General features: G+C 38.3%; 1 protein-coding gene across 1 annotated transcript in view; it reads left to right on the top strand.

Moving 5' to 3' along the window:
- The window catches only part of LOC114240349 (protein amalgam), a 44274-nt gene that overhangs the window by 13345 nt on the left and 11930 nt on the right, over positions 1-18999 (top strand). Inside the window, exon 2 of the mRNA XM_028170866.2 lies at positions 5042-5196. Within this exon, the coding sequence (XP_028026667.2) occupies positions 5145-5196 (52 nt within the window). The 5' untranslated portion in view covers positions 5042-5144. The remainder of the gene's footprint in view (positions 1-5041; positions 5197-18999) is intronic.

Genomic DNA, 18999 nt, shown 5'->3' with positions numbered 1-18999 from the left:
AAACCAGCTTAATTTACACTATGTTGTGTATTGTGCTTAAATTATGGATTGTATTCATCATTTCGGTCCATATAAATAATTATATGGCACCTACCTATATATCGCAGTACTGCGAGTTGACAACCCTTACAAATATCCCAATTTAACCCTTAACCGTGTCAATTTACCCCGGATGCTGGGTAAATTGGGACGGCCATTATTTTACCGATTATTTCTTTAAAATGAATAATTAAAATAATGTAACGGTTTTTATCACCTAGGTACGTTCAAGACTCAACTTATTTCTTTGGTTGAGCAGTGACTATTTAATTGGAACTATTTTAAAATTCAATCTGAAGGTCGATTTTGTCCCTATTTACCCCATTGTACGGTAATATAAAAATAACAAAAAGGAAAAAAGGAAGAAAAATAAAAAAACCTATTTAAACTAAAATCAAAAGTTAAGGATTCGAATTTAATAAAATCGCTCGTGAGAGTGTCTTTGAACTGAAAAGAATTTAAGTTAAGAGATATATATTATGCCAAAAGTCTGTAGTGTTAACACAGCTGGATATATTTTTCGAATTTTCTATAATAGAATCCCTACAATATGATCAAACAAACAAAAGTATACTTTTCAAACTATTATCGGTATCTGACAACCCTACTTACGTTTACTTTTTGTGGCTGCGATTGCGCAGATGCTGTTCCAAAGTGAAGCTACAATACGTATCGGAATGTGCGAACCTGCATTCTTAGCATACAAGTATTGGCTGTTGTTTGTTCGAGACTAATTTTGTACTCAACGCCATTATTGAGGGGAGAAAAGTTGATCCGAAAACCGAAATTCACTAACGAAGGAATGTTGAGTTTTTGGAACGAAGTTCCTTACGGCAGGCTTGGAGGAGATAGGGATTTTGCTGCGCGACCGAACTGAAAAAAATGTGATAGTAAAACCGTAAGAAAAAGTTCGTGGAATAAGGCCTTGTTTTCCGCACAGCGATATTTCACCGCGCGATTTTTGCTGCGCGACCGAACTGAAAAAAATGTGATAGTAAAAACCGTAAGAAAAAGTCCGTGGAATAAGGCCTTGTTGTCCGCACAGCGATATTTCACCGCGCGATTTTTTTCTCGTAATTCTTTTTTTTTTTTATATGAAACTTCGTTCATATCCGGTGTCCTACGACACCACACATCTTTTTTTGTTAAATATCTCTCTATCAAATACCAAAAAAATAACTAAATTTAAAAAATAAATCTCATTTTAAAAAAAAAACCACATAAAACAATTTGTCAATGTCATCTCAGAGTCTAGCATGTTTCTGTACCAAATTTAAATTTATCCTTATAAAAGTAGACCGTTAAATGAGAAATCTGTCTTCAATTATATGAATTATAAAAGTAATAAGGTTATGAGGGAATTTAAGAACGTTACTGAATGTTAAATCTCTGTCCTACATCCATGTTGCTAGTTATATTATCGACGGTCCATTTACTATTGCTACAAAAATTACACTCTGCAATAGCGTGTTATGTAATCTTCAGGCGCCTCAAGTTATTCTGTGAGTTTTTTTACCGCGCAAACTCAGCACTGTGACATTAAAAGATTGTAAATTTTTCTAAGCATATTTTACGAGCTGTGTGACGACACGTTAAAATGATACGCTCTGAAATTTACCCCAATTTTCTATTATTTTAATTCCAATTTCGCTGTCATTCCCGAACATTCTAGAATGACATTTTGTTTAAAGGCGGACTGTAGCTCTATTGAAAGCTTAATCTACTGTTCTTATATTAAGTATGATTTATAGATAGTCCTCACTTTCCAATTTACGATTAGTACCGTTTGTTATTTTCCGACTCCTGTGAAAATTAAGACTTTTAATAAAATAACTAATCCAAAGAATCGATTCCAACATAAAATCGTTCATAAAACATTTTATTAATACTATAATTGATAATTTGTGAGTATTCAATACTTTATAAGCCATAAAAAGTAATGAGTTTCATGTGGCGTTGCACTGAAGTGGAACTCTTAGGGTTTGGTGTCAATGTTCTCATGGGATTCAAGATTATTTATTTTTATTTAATTCAAAATGTCAGCAGAATTTTTTCGAATGCTACATATCATGTGTCCATATGGGTTCGTTCTAACTATAGGTTTCGGTAAAACTGTGACTTTTTTCAAGTTTTTATTTTTTATTTTTTTATTGCTTAGTTGGGTGGACGAGCTCACAGCCCACATGGTGTTAAGTGGTTACTGTAGCCCATAGACATCTACAACGTAGACGCGCCACCCACCTTGAGATACAAGTTCTAAAGTCTCAGTATAGTTACAACGGCTGCCACGCCCTTTAAACCGAAACGCATTACTGCTTCACGACAGAAATAGGCAGGGTGGTGGTACCTATCCGCGCGGACTCACGAGTGGTCCTACCACCAGTAATTACGCAAATTATAATTTTGCGAGTTTGATTTTTATTACACGATGTTGTTCCTTCACCGTGGAAGTGAATCGTGAACATTTGTCGAGTACGTATTTCATTAAAAAAATTGGTACCCGCCTGCGGGATTCGAACACCGTTGCATCGCTTCAACACGAATGCACCGGACGTCTTATCCTTTAGGCCACGACGACTTCAAAATAAAGTTTAAATAAAGTATATTGTGGTTTTGACGAATGTGTATAAGTGTGAATGAACTATGTTGATACGCTATATGATTGATGTGTCGAAAAAATAATAGAATTCAACTTTCGAGCTCGAAGGCTCTGGTTGTTCTATTATAAATAAATAATCGTTATCCAAACCGAACTATAAAGCCTCAGTGGATATCCGAGGAGTTGATTTATTTAATTAATTAAAAATGATATATCCCTGCGTCCGGGGTCAGTGTAATAAATAACGTCACGGGAGCTGTCATCATCCGGAGACGCCTTCTAGTAGGGTTGGAGCGAATACTTTTAATCTTTAGTTAAATAGTAATGTTTATAAAAAGACGGTGTTAAGGCAGCGGTAGGTTGTTATGAGTTGTATTTTATTCATTACTGGCTGACCTGGCAGACTTCGTAGTGCCTCAATCGATAAATAAAAGACCTAAACTTTTTTTAAATTAACTTAAAACAAACAAAAGGAATCCGTCCAAAGGGGGACACATCAAAGGAAAAACAAAATTGTTATTTTTATTTACTTCCGAACATTTTCATATTTATCTACCTTTTAAACCTTCTCTGGACTTCCACAAATAATTCAAGACCAAATTAGCTAAATCGGTCCAGCCGTTCTCGAGTTTTAGCGAGACTAACGAACAGCAATTCATTTTTAGGTATATAGATAGATTTTTAAGATCATTTAGTCTTCTCCTCCTCCAATGACTTTAATAAATATGCTTGCGGTCTTAAACTCATGTAATTAATAGCTTAGAAAGAGAGCTGAAATTATTTAAAAGTCATTGAATAAAAAATGTTACAATCCTTTATCCCTTTCTAAGTTTCTGTCAAATTTTTTATACATAAAACTGAATATTCCGGATAAAATGTTTCTTAGCCTGATTCGGTGCACCCTTCGGGCATAATCGATTGGATAATCGAATGGATAGACAAAATAAATAAAAATAACCTTAGATAAGTTGTCGAAAGAAAAATGATGATTAAAATGGATGCACTTGCACTTTTGAAGTCAACTACTTATCTAGATGCCGCGGTATGAAAAGCTTGTAATCATGATAAAATTGGTGGATCTATCAAGGTATCTTTAAAATAATTAGTTTTAACAAAATGTATGCTTATTGTAGGAAGTGCTATAACATAAACTTATAACCACTACCCTCAGACTTGAAGTTAAGTATATAATAAAAAGTATAGTCCTGTTAACCCTACGTTCTTTTGTATCTTAGGGTGATACACCCATAATAGTTATTGTAATGGTCAGCTGGTCAATTTTAATTATTTGATTATAGATGTTTCTGATAATACATATTGAGTTTTTGATAATATCACGTAATTAAATTTCCGTTGATGTTGTCTTCACGCCATTGCTGTCTCGGGGAAGATAGAGAATATTAAATATTGTAGTCACATAAAAATAGTTTTCTATTAGCTACATAATGGGTTCCTACCATTGTATTGTTTAAATACTTATAACACTACATTACATTACTTAACTTTTGGCCCTGGCATTGCTGACGTCCTTGGGTGGCAAAAGCTGGATGAGAGAAGCCGAGGATCGTGGCGGGCAGTTAGAGAGGTCTATGTTCAGCAGTGGACTGTTATAGGACGATGACGATGATGATGATGGGTGACGGTAACCACTCACCATCGAAGGCTCATCTGCCGAAAAGGGCAATGAAAAAGTTGCCCCGAACTTATCAGGTATTAAGTCGAGACACAGACGGCTGTCACCTTTTCGTTGCTATCAAAGAGAGAATAGCAGTCAGTTCACTCTATGATAAGTAGTTACAGCCGCCCCTGATCACTGGGAATACATTGTATTGCAATTGGTTTTTTTCCCCTACCTAAGCTGATAGCCTTGAGAGGCTATGTCAGCGTAACCGGGCGAGTAGGTGAGCGCACGGGGCTCAAATTGGGAGTGTTGCTAACGTTGGCAAGAGCAGTGCTTCGCTGAATCTACCACCAGATCGCAAATGCGACCCACTGAGAAGATCCGGCGAGAAACTCAGTGGGCTGATCGAGCTATTGGTATTGCCAAGCTACTGTCTTTTGTAGTATATCTATCTATATATATAAAATGAAGTGCTGTTCGTTAGTCTCGTTAAAACTCGAGAACGGCTGGACCGATTTGGCTAGTTTTGGTCTTGAATTGTTTGTAGAAGTCCAGAGAAGGTTTAAAAAGTAGATAAATATGAAAATGCTTGGAATTAAATAAAAATAACAATTTTGTGTTTCTTATGACGTGTCCCCCGTCGGACGGATTTCTTTTGTTTGTTTTAAGTTTATTTTATGCAAAAGTTTAGGTCTTTTATTTATCGATTGAGGCACTACAAAGTCTGCCGGGTCAGCTAGTTAGAAATAAATTATAACCTACAAAATTTTCATTCGTTTCAGGTACAAAATATATATGAAATGTACTACGAGCCGCTCCAGCTTAAAGTGCAAGAACAGTGACCGTTTCTGACATCAGTGCGTGTGTGTTGTGACGTCATCGGACATGTGTGCGTGCGTGCGTCTGTTGATGTTGGCCGCGCTACCGACGCTTGCCGGTGAGTTGATATTATAACAAACCTTTATCTGCGTGTATGACTTCTTTTAGCGTATTTATTTGTTGAAATTTGGTAATATATTGTCTTCTCGCCTTAAAACTGTATAATCTCTTTATTATAAAATTAGTAAGTCTAGTCTAAGTAAAACTTACTAATTTTACAGGAGAGTGTTTTAAAGGCTTAATACCTATGTAATATTTTTAATAGTAATCTTAATTGCAACATTTATTTTTATTTTTTACCAGTTATATTATCTGTTTTTTAAGGTAAGATAAAGTTATATGTTAATTTTGTTAATAGTAGTCAAAACATAGATAAGCTAAAAAAAAAAACTAAAACTAAGTTGCGTCTTTCGACAGTATTGATGAGAAAAATACCGGTCATACCAAATGTTTACGCATATTTACTCAATCTCGAATATTTTTGGAAATTGTACACTTTTAATGCGAAAAGGCGATATGTCAAGTGGAAATACTCAACTGTGTTATAATATTATGTGTGTAATTAAATTATAGAGATCTGTCTTTTTGCGCGTATCAAGCGCATCGGTTCCTTATCATGGTTTTCTATACTAATATTATAAAGAGGAAAGATTTGTTTGTTTGTTTGTTTCGAATAGGCTCCGAAACTACTGGACCGATTTGAAAAATTATTTTTCCATTAGAAGCCGACATTGATGAACATAGGCTACTTTTTTTATTTTATTTTTTATTTATTTTTTTTGGTTTCATGTGTGTTTTAATGTTTCCGAAGCGAAGCGAGGGCGGGTCACTAGTCGTTAATAAAGCCGTCAAGCATGTTTCCAATAAATGGCGTTATTCGTTTTTGAACCGCCTATGATTTTGTTATGATTTAATATTATAAAAATGAATTAAACTACTTATAGTCTTAAGGACAAAGTAGCGATCGAAATCAAACAGACCTAGATTCGTTCAGCCGCAGGTCAGTTTTGGTTACGCCATTTTTTATTACTGCTGTAAGTCGATATTACGTGTCGGCTTAAAGGACCAAGTTGCCTTTTTGCTTTGACTTCATGTTTCACGATCCACGCTTGTTTAGCATACCGTCGTCTCGCTGTCTTTTACATTTAAAACAGGTGAAAGAAAGAAAATACAACCAATTAATAAAACTAAAAGGACTTTAATGGGTGATTTCAAAAATTAAATTATAAGTTAAAAATTAAAACTAAAATAATCAAAAGCATCTGTAAAATCAATTAGATAAAATTGTATAAAAATATCAAACTGAACTAGCACTTTTTTGTTGCTTAGATGGGAGGACGAGCTCACAGCCCCCCTGGTGTTAAATGGTTACTGGAGCCCATAGACATATACAACGTAAATGCTGCCACCCACCTTGAGATATGAGTTCTAAGGTATAGTCTAAGTATAGTCACAACGGCTGCCCCATCCTTCAAACCGACCGTGCGGACTCACAAAAGGTCCTACTGCCAGTAACTTAATTTCAATTTCTTTTTCTGTCGGTACTGATCAGAATATTAGAGCAAGTTTATAAAATTATTGTGTTTTCAATGGTTCTGGCTGCGTGTACTAATTTTCAAATTAATTGGACGTCGGTGCAAATTGCGTTCAGAGATTCCATTACCAACAAAAAAAAAATACCAAGCTAATAAAAGCCTGTTAACAAAATACGCTGAGCCCAAGAATCTTCAACTTTAAGTTGATTCATCATTTTTAAAACCGTTCCCTACGGATGGCTAACACCTATTGCTTTAGAAAGTTCACTGGCAACTGGAGAGGTCAAACATTAATTAGATTAGTTAATGGAGTCGTAAAGTTGTAACGTTGATCACTGCTGTTGGACAGTTAATTTTTAACCAAGATTTGTGGCCAGAGGATACTGACATTTTAATTGACTGCACGGTTTTCATTAATAGACTAGCTGACCCAGCAGACTTCGTAGAGCCTCAATCAATAAATAAAAGACCTAAACTTTTGTATTAAATAAACTTAAAACAAACAAAAGGAATCCGTCCGACGGGGAACACATCAAAGGAAAAACAAAATTGTTATTTTTATTTAATTCCGGGCATTTTCATATTTATCTACCTTTTAAACCTTCCCTGGACTTCACGAATAATTCAAGACCAAAATTAGCCAAATCGGTCCAGCCGTTCTCGAGTTTTAGCGAGACTAACGAACAGCAATTCATTTTTATATATAAAGTAGAGATGAGTATGCGTAACCGGTCCCTCAAGCTACTTCTCCTACTATCCTATTCGTCGAACTCGTCGATTAAGACGAAGAGTTCGACGAGCGAACGAGCCTATTGCCACAACTCACTGAATTTCACTGGATTCCGATCCAGTGGTAGATTCTACGAAGCACTGCTCTTGCTAGGCTAGTGTTAGCAAATTCTCTCAGGTTGAGCCCGTGAGCTCACCTACCAGTCCGGGCGTAGCGGGAATAGCCACTTAGGCTACCAGCTTATAGATAGAGAAAAAATTTTCTACTTATGTAAGCACTCAACCTTATAGTTTGTTTTGAGGAGAGCTATAAGCACGAACATCCATCCCAATAAAATAAGCACCAATTCCCGATGTTTGTTTTTATGTAGACGATTTTCGTCTTTTCAATCAACTTTCAAAAAAGGAGGAGGCTCTCGCTTCGACACTAAATGTTTTTTTCTGTCATGGCTACCGGAAGCAAACACATGTTTAGGACGCTCACATAAAAGCGGCTCTAAATAAAATAATAAAATGTTTATTTTTATGTAGAAATGTACAATCTGTTTTCTTATGGCGGGGTTCATGGCCTCCTGGATTTTTGTAACCGCGCACGCGCGTGATGGAACCAAAGGTTTCGCCACACCACCCCCTAACGAAGACAAATAAATCAGTAGCAAAACAATTTAAATTACTTATGTCCTGAATCTAGCCTGCCTGCCTGATCGAATTGTATATCGTTTTACAGCGGGTGATGGAGGCAACTGTTGTGACACTAGTTTTTATTAAGTACAGGTTGAAATTTATTTTGTAAAGTATCTAATTCAATTAATGCAACAAGAACAGGACCAAGATTCTTCAGTTGATAAGGTCACCTCTCGTCCAACGGGATCTATGACAACATGACGCTTTGTATGACGCGATGACTAATCGACAATAGCTTCTCGCATAACTCAAGATCTGTATTAACGCAAACAAGATTCTTAAAATATTTGCTGAGAATTCGCGAGTCATAGATTATTAGACTTTGAAATTTTTGCTACATTTTTTGTATTGTTAATGTGTGTGCACGTTGTTACGGTCTAAATAGACGGGAACTTGATTGTCGTTATCCGCCTTGAGACATGAGGTCGACGTTTTGATGCTGTTGTTTAACCGCTATTTCGTTCTTCAAGCCAGAACCCACGATTGCATTGTGAGAGAAATTGGAAGGATGTGGGTAATTTGTCGTGGGGCGTACAATACGGCATAGTGAATTCGGTTTGAATAACCATAATAATATTGAAGTAGGTAAATAATATGTCATGACTTATACTGGTGGTAGGACCTCTTGTGAGTCCGCGCGGGTGGGTACCACCGCCCTGCCTATTTCTGCCGTGAAGCAGTAATGCGTTTCGGTTTGAAGGGTGGGGCAGCCGTTGTAACTATACTGAGACCTTAGAACTTATATCTCAAGGTGGGTGGCGCATTTACGTTGTGGATGTCTATGGGCTCCAGTAACCACTTAACACCAGGTGGGCTGTCAGCTCGTCCACCCATCTAAGCAATAAAAAAAAAGACTTAGATATTTCATGGTTAAAATATCTCCTCTTAAATAGTAGGTAATTTTTTGTTATTATCATGTTTATTTGTATACGATCCGTGGGTTCGCGTGTCGATTTTAAGATTCAGTCTAGCTGTCTACAACAGGTAAGTTTACCAACGTATTTGCAGCGGCTTGGCTCTGGCCGTGATATTGCTGAAGTCCATGGGCGACGGTAACCACTCACCATCAGGTGGGCCGTATGCTCGTCTGCCTACAAGGGCAATAAATAATAAATAAATAAAAAGTATGCGAGTTGGTGTGAGTAGTTTCAACAAATTTAATGGATTTTTCGCATATTTTACGACAATCACATTGAAGCGTTGCCAACATTTACTAGTTAAGCTAAACTTCAAATAAATAATAGCCTTGTCGTTTTGTGGTACTCAGATTTACAGCAAAAGTGAGAGTAGATTAATGTCAATATCGAAATACACTCGATTATTAATTACATCAAAATGAATCAGAGGAAACGCAGCGTTGGAGCATTAGCGACGTTATAATACTCCTTGTAAAAATCTTTTTTTTTTTTTTTAGTCTTATATTTAAAAAAAAAAGACATGCGCGCTGAGTTTCTAGCCAGTTCTTCTCAGGACGGAGGCTAGTTTTTGTGAATTGGCGGTAGTTCTTTTTGACGTTCAACAAGTATCGATAGTACTATCATTTATGTTGAATAAAAAAAAAACAATTTTTGATTTGTTTTGAATGTTTCCACGGCGGGTTTGTTTGCGCGCGTGATCACGGCGCCATGTCTTCAGAGCGCGGGCTGAAGGCGCCACCACCGGCCGCGGATGTGTGATCTATTTCGGTCCTTCACAGAAAAACATTGGGACTGTATAGGTTATTAAAATTCAAATGACGCTCGGTCACGCGACATTGTAAGAAAATCATTTGGTCTATTTTACAAAAACGCTTTACATTCAATGCCTTTTATTTTGATTAGAAGTTGTGGTACAAAGGACATGCACAAGACATTCGTGTCGAGTGATGCAACTGTACCGGAGTTATAATTCTGTGGTTACTGCTTCTGGAAACACATTGTATTTTTTTCAAAGAAACAATCTTGTGTTGTAAACATCAAATCCGAAAAATTAGTAACAGTTGTTCGATAAGTCGATATTGAAAGTCGTCGTGGCCTAAAGGATAAGACGTCCGGTGCATTCGTATTGAGCGATGCACCGGTGTTCGAATCCCAGACGGGTACCAATTTTTTTAATGAAATACGTACTCAACAAATGTTCACAATTGATTTCCACGGTGAAGGAATAGCATCATATATCTAGGTGGGGTTGGCACAGCTAATTTTTCTCTTCTATCAGCCGTCATCTCAACACTCACTTCTCACTCTCATATCGTGATTCACATACTCCATCCATGTCTTCTTCGGTCGACCTTTGCCCCCTCTACTTTGCACTACCATTTCTATACATCTCCTAGTCACATGCATCTAGAGAAGATCTACGCATCACATGTCCATACCACCTTATAAGGATATAGAATATGATTATTTAAAAGTATGACTCCTTGATTATGTCTTCTACCGAAGCGACCTCACGAACCGTATCTCTATGACAAGCTCATTTCATTGGAAAGCGCGCTAATTCTCTGTACCTTAATTTCAAAAGGTCGCTAACACTTTGAAGATTATGACTTCACAAAATTTATTGGACACATGACTGCGGTTTTAACTGACGCGACTAGTTTGTTGTAACAAAAGCGAGCATTATTTAATTATCCTTCTGAGAAACAATATCCTGCGAGGCGAGGGCGAGTCGTCCGCCGGTGGTCCTTCGTTGACAGCTTGCGATGACAGTCCCTTCTCACGCTCCTATGAAAAGATATTTTTGAAACTTGAACTTTGGGTTGCGGTTTGAAATTTTAAACGTATTTTATTACGTAAGTGAAGGTTTTCTGAAACTAATTGATCCCTATGATTAGGGACCATAGATCGATGTTAGGGACCATCGATAGATAGATGTTAGGGACAATCGATACAATCATCAATCCCTATTATTAGGAAAAATCGAATCAATCGATAATTCTACCACGAAGTAGATTGCGACTTGGAGTTCTTGCTGTGTTGTTTAGCCTTTTTTTTGCTTAGATGGATGGACGAGTTCACAGACCTCAACTGGTGTTAAGTGGTAGCTGGAGCCCATAGACATCTACAACGTAAATGTGCCACCCACCTTGAGATGTAAGTTCTAAGGTCTCAGTATAATTACAACGGCTGCCCCACCTTTCAAGCCGAAACGCATTACTGGTGGTACCTACTTGTGTGGACTCACAAGAGGTCCTACCACCAGTAAATTTCATCCCCAAATTTCAAGGAGGGGCGTGATATGGCCTAGACTCATGTGAGAGCTCAAAAGCACGTTTTATATAGCTTGCACTAGTTGACAGGCGTCATGCGGTCTCCCACATCAATCCTCTGCTGACTCAAAATCTTTCGATTTAGAAGCGTTGCGGCTGGGCGATGAAAACTATACCAAACTCAATTTTTGTCACTTCAAAATGATTGACACAAATATATTTTTAGCGAACAGGAATTTTAGGGCTAATCTTCATAAGCCCCGATTAAAGAGCTTTGATTGGTTGCCTACATGAGTGTCGTGGATAGAAAGCTCACACATGCGTTAGTTTGTGTGTCGGTGACAGCTGACGGTGATCAGTATATTTCGGTTTGAGTGTGCTCCAGAAAACGCGGGCTCATCTCTGCGGTGTCACAACTCGACTAATTGGGTCCCACTTTCGATCGCATTTCACAATATGTTCTCGAATTTGCTGTGAACGCTTGTTTTGTTGTGATGTTTGCTATAATCGGTAATTATAGGGTGACTAGGATAATGCCGATGCTTTAGAAGACAGACGAGGGCTTAATTATTCTGCAGAGAAATTTAAGCTTTGAGAAGTTACCATTTACATATCATTAGTGCGTCGCGATTCCGGTCCGGTGGAAGATTTTTTTTTTGTTATTGCTTAGATCGGTGGACGAGCTCACAGCCCTCTTGATGTTAAGTGGTTACTGGAGCCCAAAGACACCTACAACGTAAATGCGCCACCCACCTTGAGATATAAGTTCTAAGGTCTCAAGTATATTTACAACGGCTGCCCCACCCTTCAAACTGAAACGCATTACTGCTTCACGGCAGAAATAGGCAGGGTTGCAGAAATAGGTAGTCGTACCTACCCGCGTGAACTCACAAGAGGTCCTACCACCAGTAATAATTCTGTGAAGCACTGCTCTAGCTAGGGCTAGTGTTAGCAAATTCTCTCAGGTTGCGCCCTGTGAGCTCACCTACCCATCCGGGCGTACTTGGAATAGGTAAGAAAAAAAAATATGTTACTCTGAGGGCGCAGGAGATGTATAGCGTTTCGTTTGTGTCCGAAAGCAGCGACCTATTAGGCCGCCTCCGTTTCACAAGAACATCACGAACGCGACCACTAATATCTATTGAGTAATCAAGTCCTAAAAACCGACTATTAACCTCAACCGTTCAAACGAGTGTATATTTCCTGTTGTCTAAACAAAGAATGTCCGAGGCGGCAGCCGCGTGCTCTGTGTTCCGACGCGAAACTGTTGGGTTTTGAGCGTTTGATGTTTTCGAAATAAATTTTTACTGTTTATTTTGGGCGATCATTTAAATGACAATAACAGTTTTCTTTGACGAAGATGTGCAGACGAATACGGCTTTGGTATTCTGTTCCAGAGCCCGTAAATACTGCAACCAGCTAATTTAGGACTCGATATCATCATCTTAATTGCATTAACAACTTCCTAATATCATCTACAACTTGCTCCTCAGCAGAAGAATTTGCTTAATTGTTTTTTTTCGGGTCGAGACTGAACCACCTACGAGGTTACTCGGGCCGAAGATGGAAAAGATCAGGACCGAAAAAGACTTTCCCACTAAACAACTCCCTTGAACCCTGCCCGAGACAGAACCCGGATAAAGAGGTAGTGTTTCCTCGGTCAATATTGCAACCAAGCTCGCTACTCACCCGATAATGTTTGACCGGCCTAGTCGTCGGGGTGGCGAGCGGCCTACCCGATATTAAGTGGTAACAGGAGCACGTTGAAGCCGACAGAGTAGACTGAGGTATTCATGAGCGCAAGCTCACATATCTATGCCCTATTTTGAAGTAATTTTTTCATATTAAATTGTAAATTATCGGCCTCCATATAAATGGGGACAGGATTATCGAACAAGGGAAGGATTTTCGATATTATGGTATAGTAGTTGTCTTTTTTTTATTGCTTTGATGGATTGACGAGCTCACGGCCCACCTGGTGTTAAGGGGTTACCGGAGCCCACTTGCAACGTAAAAGCCGCCACCCACCTTGAGACATGAGTTCCAAGGTCTCAGTTTTCACAATACATGTCTTTTTATCCCCTACTCATTCTCTGGTAGCCTAAGAGATTATTCCAACTAAGTAGGTGTATTATGCATCTAAGTACTATCCTCATAAAATCGCAAAAAAAATTCAATAGCGTTCTGTGTAGCGTGCTACTAACTTCAGTTTAAGTTTCGTGTTTGTATATCATGGCATTGTAATATTCATATTGTAATTTGCACGTGCGCGCTTATTAAGAGCACGTGTCGGATTTCGTGTCGGCCACCCGCGGCGGTCACGACCCGATTTTTACAACCTTAAATTCAGTACAGTATAATTACAGTACATTATTAGCTCCACTGCTTTATAGTCCAAACGGATTGTAGTAGATATAGTGTTCAATGCTTGCGAGAAATTGTTTCTTTGGTCACAAATTACCTAGTCAGGTCATAAATTCTGTCACATGTTTAATGTAAAATAATTGAAAAAAGTTTATTCATTATGTAACCATTCATATACCAAAATGAACTTAATAAAACATAGATTCTTATGACACTAAAGTTTATTCAAAACGACCTCCGTGATTTTGAATACAGGCCTTCAATCTGCGCGGCCAGTCGTCTATCGCAGCACGAACGAGGACCATGTCAATATCATCGGCTGCCTTAATCAAGGATATCTTGAGTGACTCCAAATTGGGATGAGGCTTTGAGCACGCCTTTTCCTCCAAGTGTTGCCATATCTTGTTATCTAACGGATTCAAATCTGGACTGGAGGAGGGCCAGTCTTCGTGCCGGATGAAGTCGATTTCACGCGCCGCCAGCCAGTTTTGTGTGCTCTTCGCTCTATGAGCTAACGCCGAATCTTGTTGGAATACCCAGTGCCTGTTATTGAACATGGTATGAGAAACAGGTTCCACAAGGTTCGTGAGGACTGTATTTTGATACACAACTACATTCGTTTTTACACCTTTCTCACAAAAATGTACCTCTGTTAAGCCCCAATAAGAAACTCCCAACCATACCATGAGCGAGGATGGAAAATGACCTCGTTGGACACGCGGAATACGGTTGCTCGCTTCTTCACTACTGTGTGCGTACACCTTATCATTTTGTTTGTTGTAGCTCTCTTCTACGGTAAAAATTTTGTCATCCGAAAAAAGAATTTCCCGATATTTTTTCCCGCGTACCGCTTCAACAAAGCGCGGCATCTCTTCAGTCTCAGGTCCATTAGACAAGCATTCAAACGATGTCCTGTTTTTCTTCGATATGCCCGAAGCCCTAAGTCTTCATTTAACACCCTTTTCACCGTGGTTCTGCTTAACCCCATCTGAAGGGCCAACAGTTTCTGCTTGCGTTTGGGATTTCTTTGAATTCGCGCCTTCACAGCTTTTATCACTGCTGGAGTCCTAACAGACCGAGGGCGACCACTTCTTGACCTATCATCTACACTAGAGTCTTCATTGTATCGTTTGATGGTACGATAAACGAATCTTTTGGTTATATTCAAATTTTTCAGTATGTTAAAAATTTGAATTGGCGCGTAACCGCAACGATGCAACGCAATAACTGCAACACGGTCTTCTTTAAGCGTCCACTCCATATTTAAAAATGAGTAAAATTCTAAAAGTATACATTTTTATTTTCATGAACAATTCGAAATTCGAATTCAATAAACTTTTTTGTGGCCAGCATTCTTAAAGAAAAGATTTTACTGTGTGACAATACTTATGACCTGATTAGTTATATTTATCTGTATTTTTTCATGCTTGGTAATGGTATAAAAATGCCACATCGCTTCTATATAACAAATAAAGTGACAATAAATACGCTTTGCAAGAGAGAAATTATATTTTATGATCGTCCGATGAAGTTAGACTACTACATTACAACTACATTTAGTTAATTATTAATATCTTTTAATAAATAAGTTACCGGTGGCAGGGCGTTTTGTGAGCCCGCACGGGTAGGTACCACCCTACCTATTTCTGCTGTGAAGCAAGCAAGGGGGGGGGGGGCAGTTGTTGTGAAAAACTAAAATTGAGACTTAGAACTCAAGTCAGGTGGGTGGCAGTATTACCTCGTTCAGGTCTCAGGGCCCAAATAACCGTTTATCACCAGGATTGAGCTCCTCCGTACAACTAAGCAATTAGAAAAATGAAATAACCGAAGTTTGTTTTTTTTATCGCTCATTTCTATTTTACTTAACGTTACACTTTGATGCTTACATTCTACATTGTACAATTGGAAGGCTTTTGTTTTATCAAGGAAGGATTAGTGGTGACCTGGAGGGCTTTCCAGTTTCACCTGGACAGGTGGGCGAGCAAAAGCTCAGCCAGAAGGAAATAGTGCGTTCGTAACTTTTAAGTTCCTTTTATAGTTGCACCCTCTACTAGATCCCTGATAAATAAAGCGGCCACCGAAAACGCACAATACCAAATTAGCAATGATTCGAGAAGCAAGCACGTGTAGGATTTTACAAGCGGATGTGCGTGTGGCGCCCGCATCCGCTTGCAGCACACTCATACACGATTATCGTTTGTTTTAGTGGCTAATACTCATTATGGGCTGTGCAAGGTAGAGTGGGCTCTATTGGTGACAATGGGAGTTTTCAAATTCATTATTACTTCCTATTCTTGCTTTGAAACGCTCCATATTTATATTGGTTTAATCAAGTAGTATTTCTATCAAAAACACATGAAAAATGTCATATGTTTTCATGTAATGTTAGAAGTTAAAGTTTGGCAAATTGCATTTAGTACGTAACAATAAGTTGATTCACGAGCTGTCACTGTCTGAAATTATTGACATTGTCGGTTGTATAAATCAGTAGCTGTTACAATTGCTGATTATTTACCTTTAGCTATCAAAGCGATGAACGCCACGGCACTGGTGAGTTTTCAGGATTATTCAAGACAGTGACTTCTGAATCTTAAGTCATTCTTCTTGCCCTCAGTATGTGAAGTCGGCGCAGTTAGTTCTCTTCTTCTATTCAGGATTATCATACATCATCTCGTATCTGCACTCGCACACTGCTCTCTCATATCCTCTTTCACACAGTACATCCAAATCTTTTTAGAACGCCCCCTTCTTTTATTTCGTTTTTACTATTATTTCAGAATTGTAAATTTGAACTTTTGTCTCAGAATAGGCAGCAGTGTTTGCGATATTGAGACGACAGGAGATGCTTATTTTACTTTAGAAGATTTTATTCAGATATATTATTACGTGAAGCAAAAACATTGTACCTCTTTTTACGAAAATTGCGCGGACGCAGGACTGTGAAATTTCCCACACTTATAGAGAATATAGAGGAGTGCAGAATGCTAATATTTTTTTCGAAATTATGGATATACAAAACACTAAAAAAAAACATTACACACACTCTCATGTATTTGACACATACACACGCACACACACACCACACACACACACACACACACACACACACACACACACACACACACACACACACACACACACACACACACACACACGCACACGCACACGCACACACGCACACACACACACACACACACACACACACACACACACACACACACACATAAATACTCATTTGTTTATTGTTAGTTATTGTGGTCTGTGGTGTTTGATTTGATTTGATTTGTATATATATCTTGGCGAAATTTGTGATTACAGAAGTATAATCCTTGACAATAACATTAACGAACATTATTATGGTGAATGTTCCAACTTATAATTTCCATTCGAATTTCGACTACTGGGGGACTACTAGTTCAGATAAAAATGGTAAATTCTATAATGAATTAAGGAATTAAATTAATTCAAAGGAAAATGTGTTTTTCTTTTGATTATAATGTGACATCCCCGCTGTGTTAACGAGGCAGCAATGAATGGAAGAATGCATTTACGCGACTTGTATCTTAGATGATGACTCAGAGTTTCCGCACACATCGGCATCTTAATAATGTTGTTGTAGGGTTGGTAAACTTGTTTTGACAGTCATTTGGATAAATGTTAAAAGAAGAGGACTCGCTGAATCCATATTTTTTGACTGACTTTAATGTTGAGCTGAATTGTGTCACTTGAACTATTTTCAAGTGTCTCTTAGAAACGTAATTACAGACGAAATAGTGTTCATCTAATAATGGAAGTTATTGACTGACAATTTTTATTACAATCAGTTCCCAAATAGAAAAAAAAACGATAATCACATGCTTTGTGCTAAAAAAAACTGCCTATTTACAAAATATTTATATCGAGCGAAATATTTTTTTACTAAAAAAAAGGTTCACGAATAGATGAGACATGGGTACATCTATCGATCATGCTATCTGCACCATGTAATTTTCTTTACTATTCTCTAGAGGGGCTGTCTAGAAGTGCTTGAAAACTGTTAGTCTAAGACCTTGACCTAATGAGGGTGACGACATTACCTCGGTGATCTCCATGTGCTCTACTCTTGGCAACAGATGTGGCCTGCGCTTTGTTTACCCTAGATAGGTAATAGATAAATGTTGAAACACTGGATAAAATTATTTTTGGAACGAAGTTCCTTATGGGACGACGCGGAGGGGTACCCTAACCGGGAAAAAACTTCCGTAACGTAAGATTTTTATTAGTAATGCACACAGTGTGCGACTTAACGTTGTAATAACGTACAAAAAATAATATATTTTTTTATCATTCATTGACCACGATCTCAGAGCGTTCGTTTGCGCAATACACTAACTCTTATGCAAACAACCGTGAATGAAGTGTACCACAATAAGTTCGCACGTTACCGAATGACCGTGGGTTGTTGCGAAACCTCCAGTTTTATTTTCTTTATACCTCGAATAGAACTTAAAATTAAATATTTTTATAATAAGGAACTTCGTTCCTATCCGGTGTCCCACGACACCGCACATTTTTTTTTCGACTCGTTTAGTATATTTATTTTTAACAACTTTATCAACCCTACAGCGCCTGTTTGGTGCACAAGCTCCCGATGACGTCACCATCCATTCATAGCCCGTCCTTGCCCCGCGCCCTAAGCCCTGCACTCGCGAACTGCGATTTGTCCTTACAGTTTGTTTTGGTCTTTATGGAGTAGGGTACAGATTTTATTGCGTACGAATATAAAATACGTAGGTACACGGCAAACATAATTAGAACACGCTTCGCAAAGTGATCTCTTTTTTTTTATTGCTTAGATCGATGGACGATCTCACAGCCCACCTGATATTAAGTGGTTACTGGAGCCCATAGACATCTACAACGTAAATGCGCCACCCACCTCAAGATATAAGTTCGAAGGTCTCAGTATAATTACAACAGCTACCCCACCCTTCGAACCGAAACGCATTGCTGCTTCACGGCAGAAATAAGTAGGGCGGTGGTACCTACCCGCGCAGACTCACAAGAGGTCCTACCATCAGTAATTACGCAAATTATAATTTTGCGGGTTTGGTTTTTATTACACGATGTTATTCCTTCACCGTGGAAGTCAATCGTGAACATTTGTTAAGTACATATTTCATTAGAAAAATTAGTACCCACCTGCGAGATTCGAACACCGGTGCATCGCTCAACACGAATGCACCGGACGTCTTATCCTTTAGGCCACGACGACTTCATCCAACCATCTAAGCAATAAAAAAAAAACTAACAAACTTGGGCAGACGATCTCCCGGATCAAGCGATCCTCAGATGTATCTCGTGGAATTGATCAGTTACT

The sequence above is a fragment of the Bombyx mandarina genome, chromosome 21, assembly GCF_030267445.1.
Source record: "Bombyx mandarina strain Sakado chromosome 21, ASM3026744v2".
Lineage (NCBI taxonomy): Eukaryota > Metazoa > Arthropoda > Insecta > Lepidoptera > Bombycidae > Bombyx > Bombyx mandarina.
This window is presented reverse-complemented; position numbering and strand designations above follow the sequence as displayed.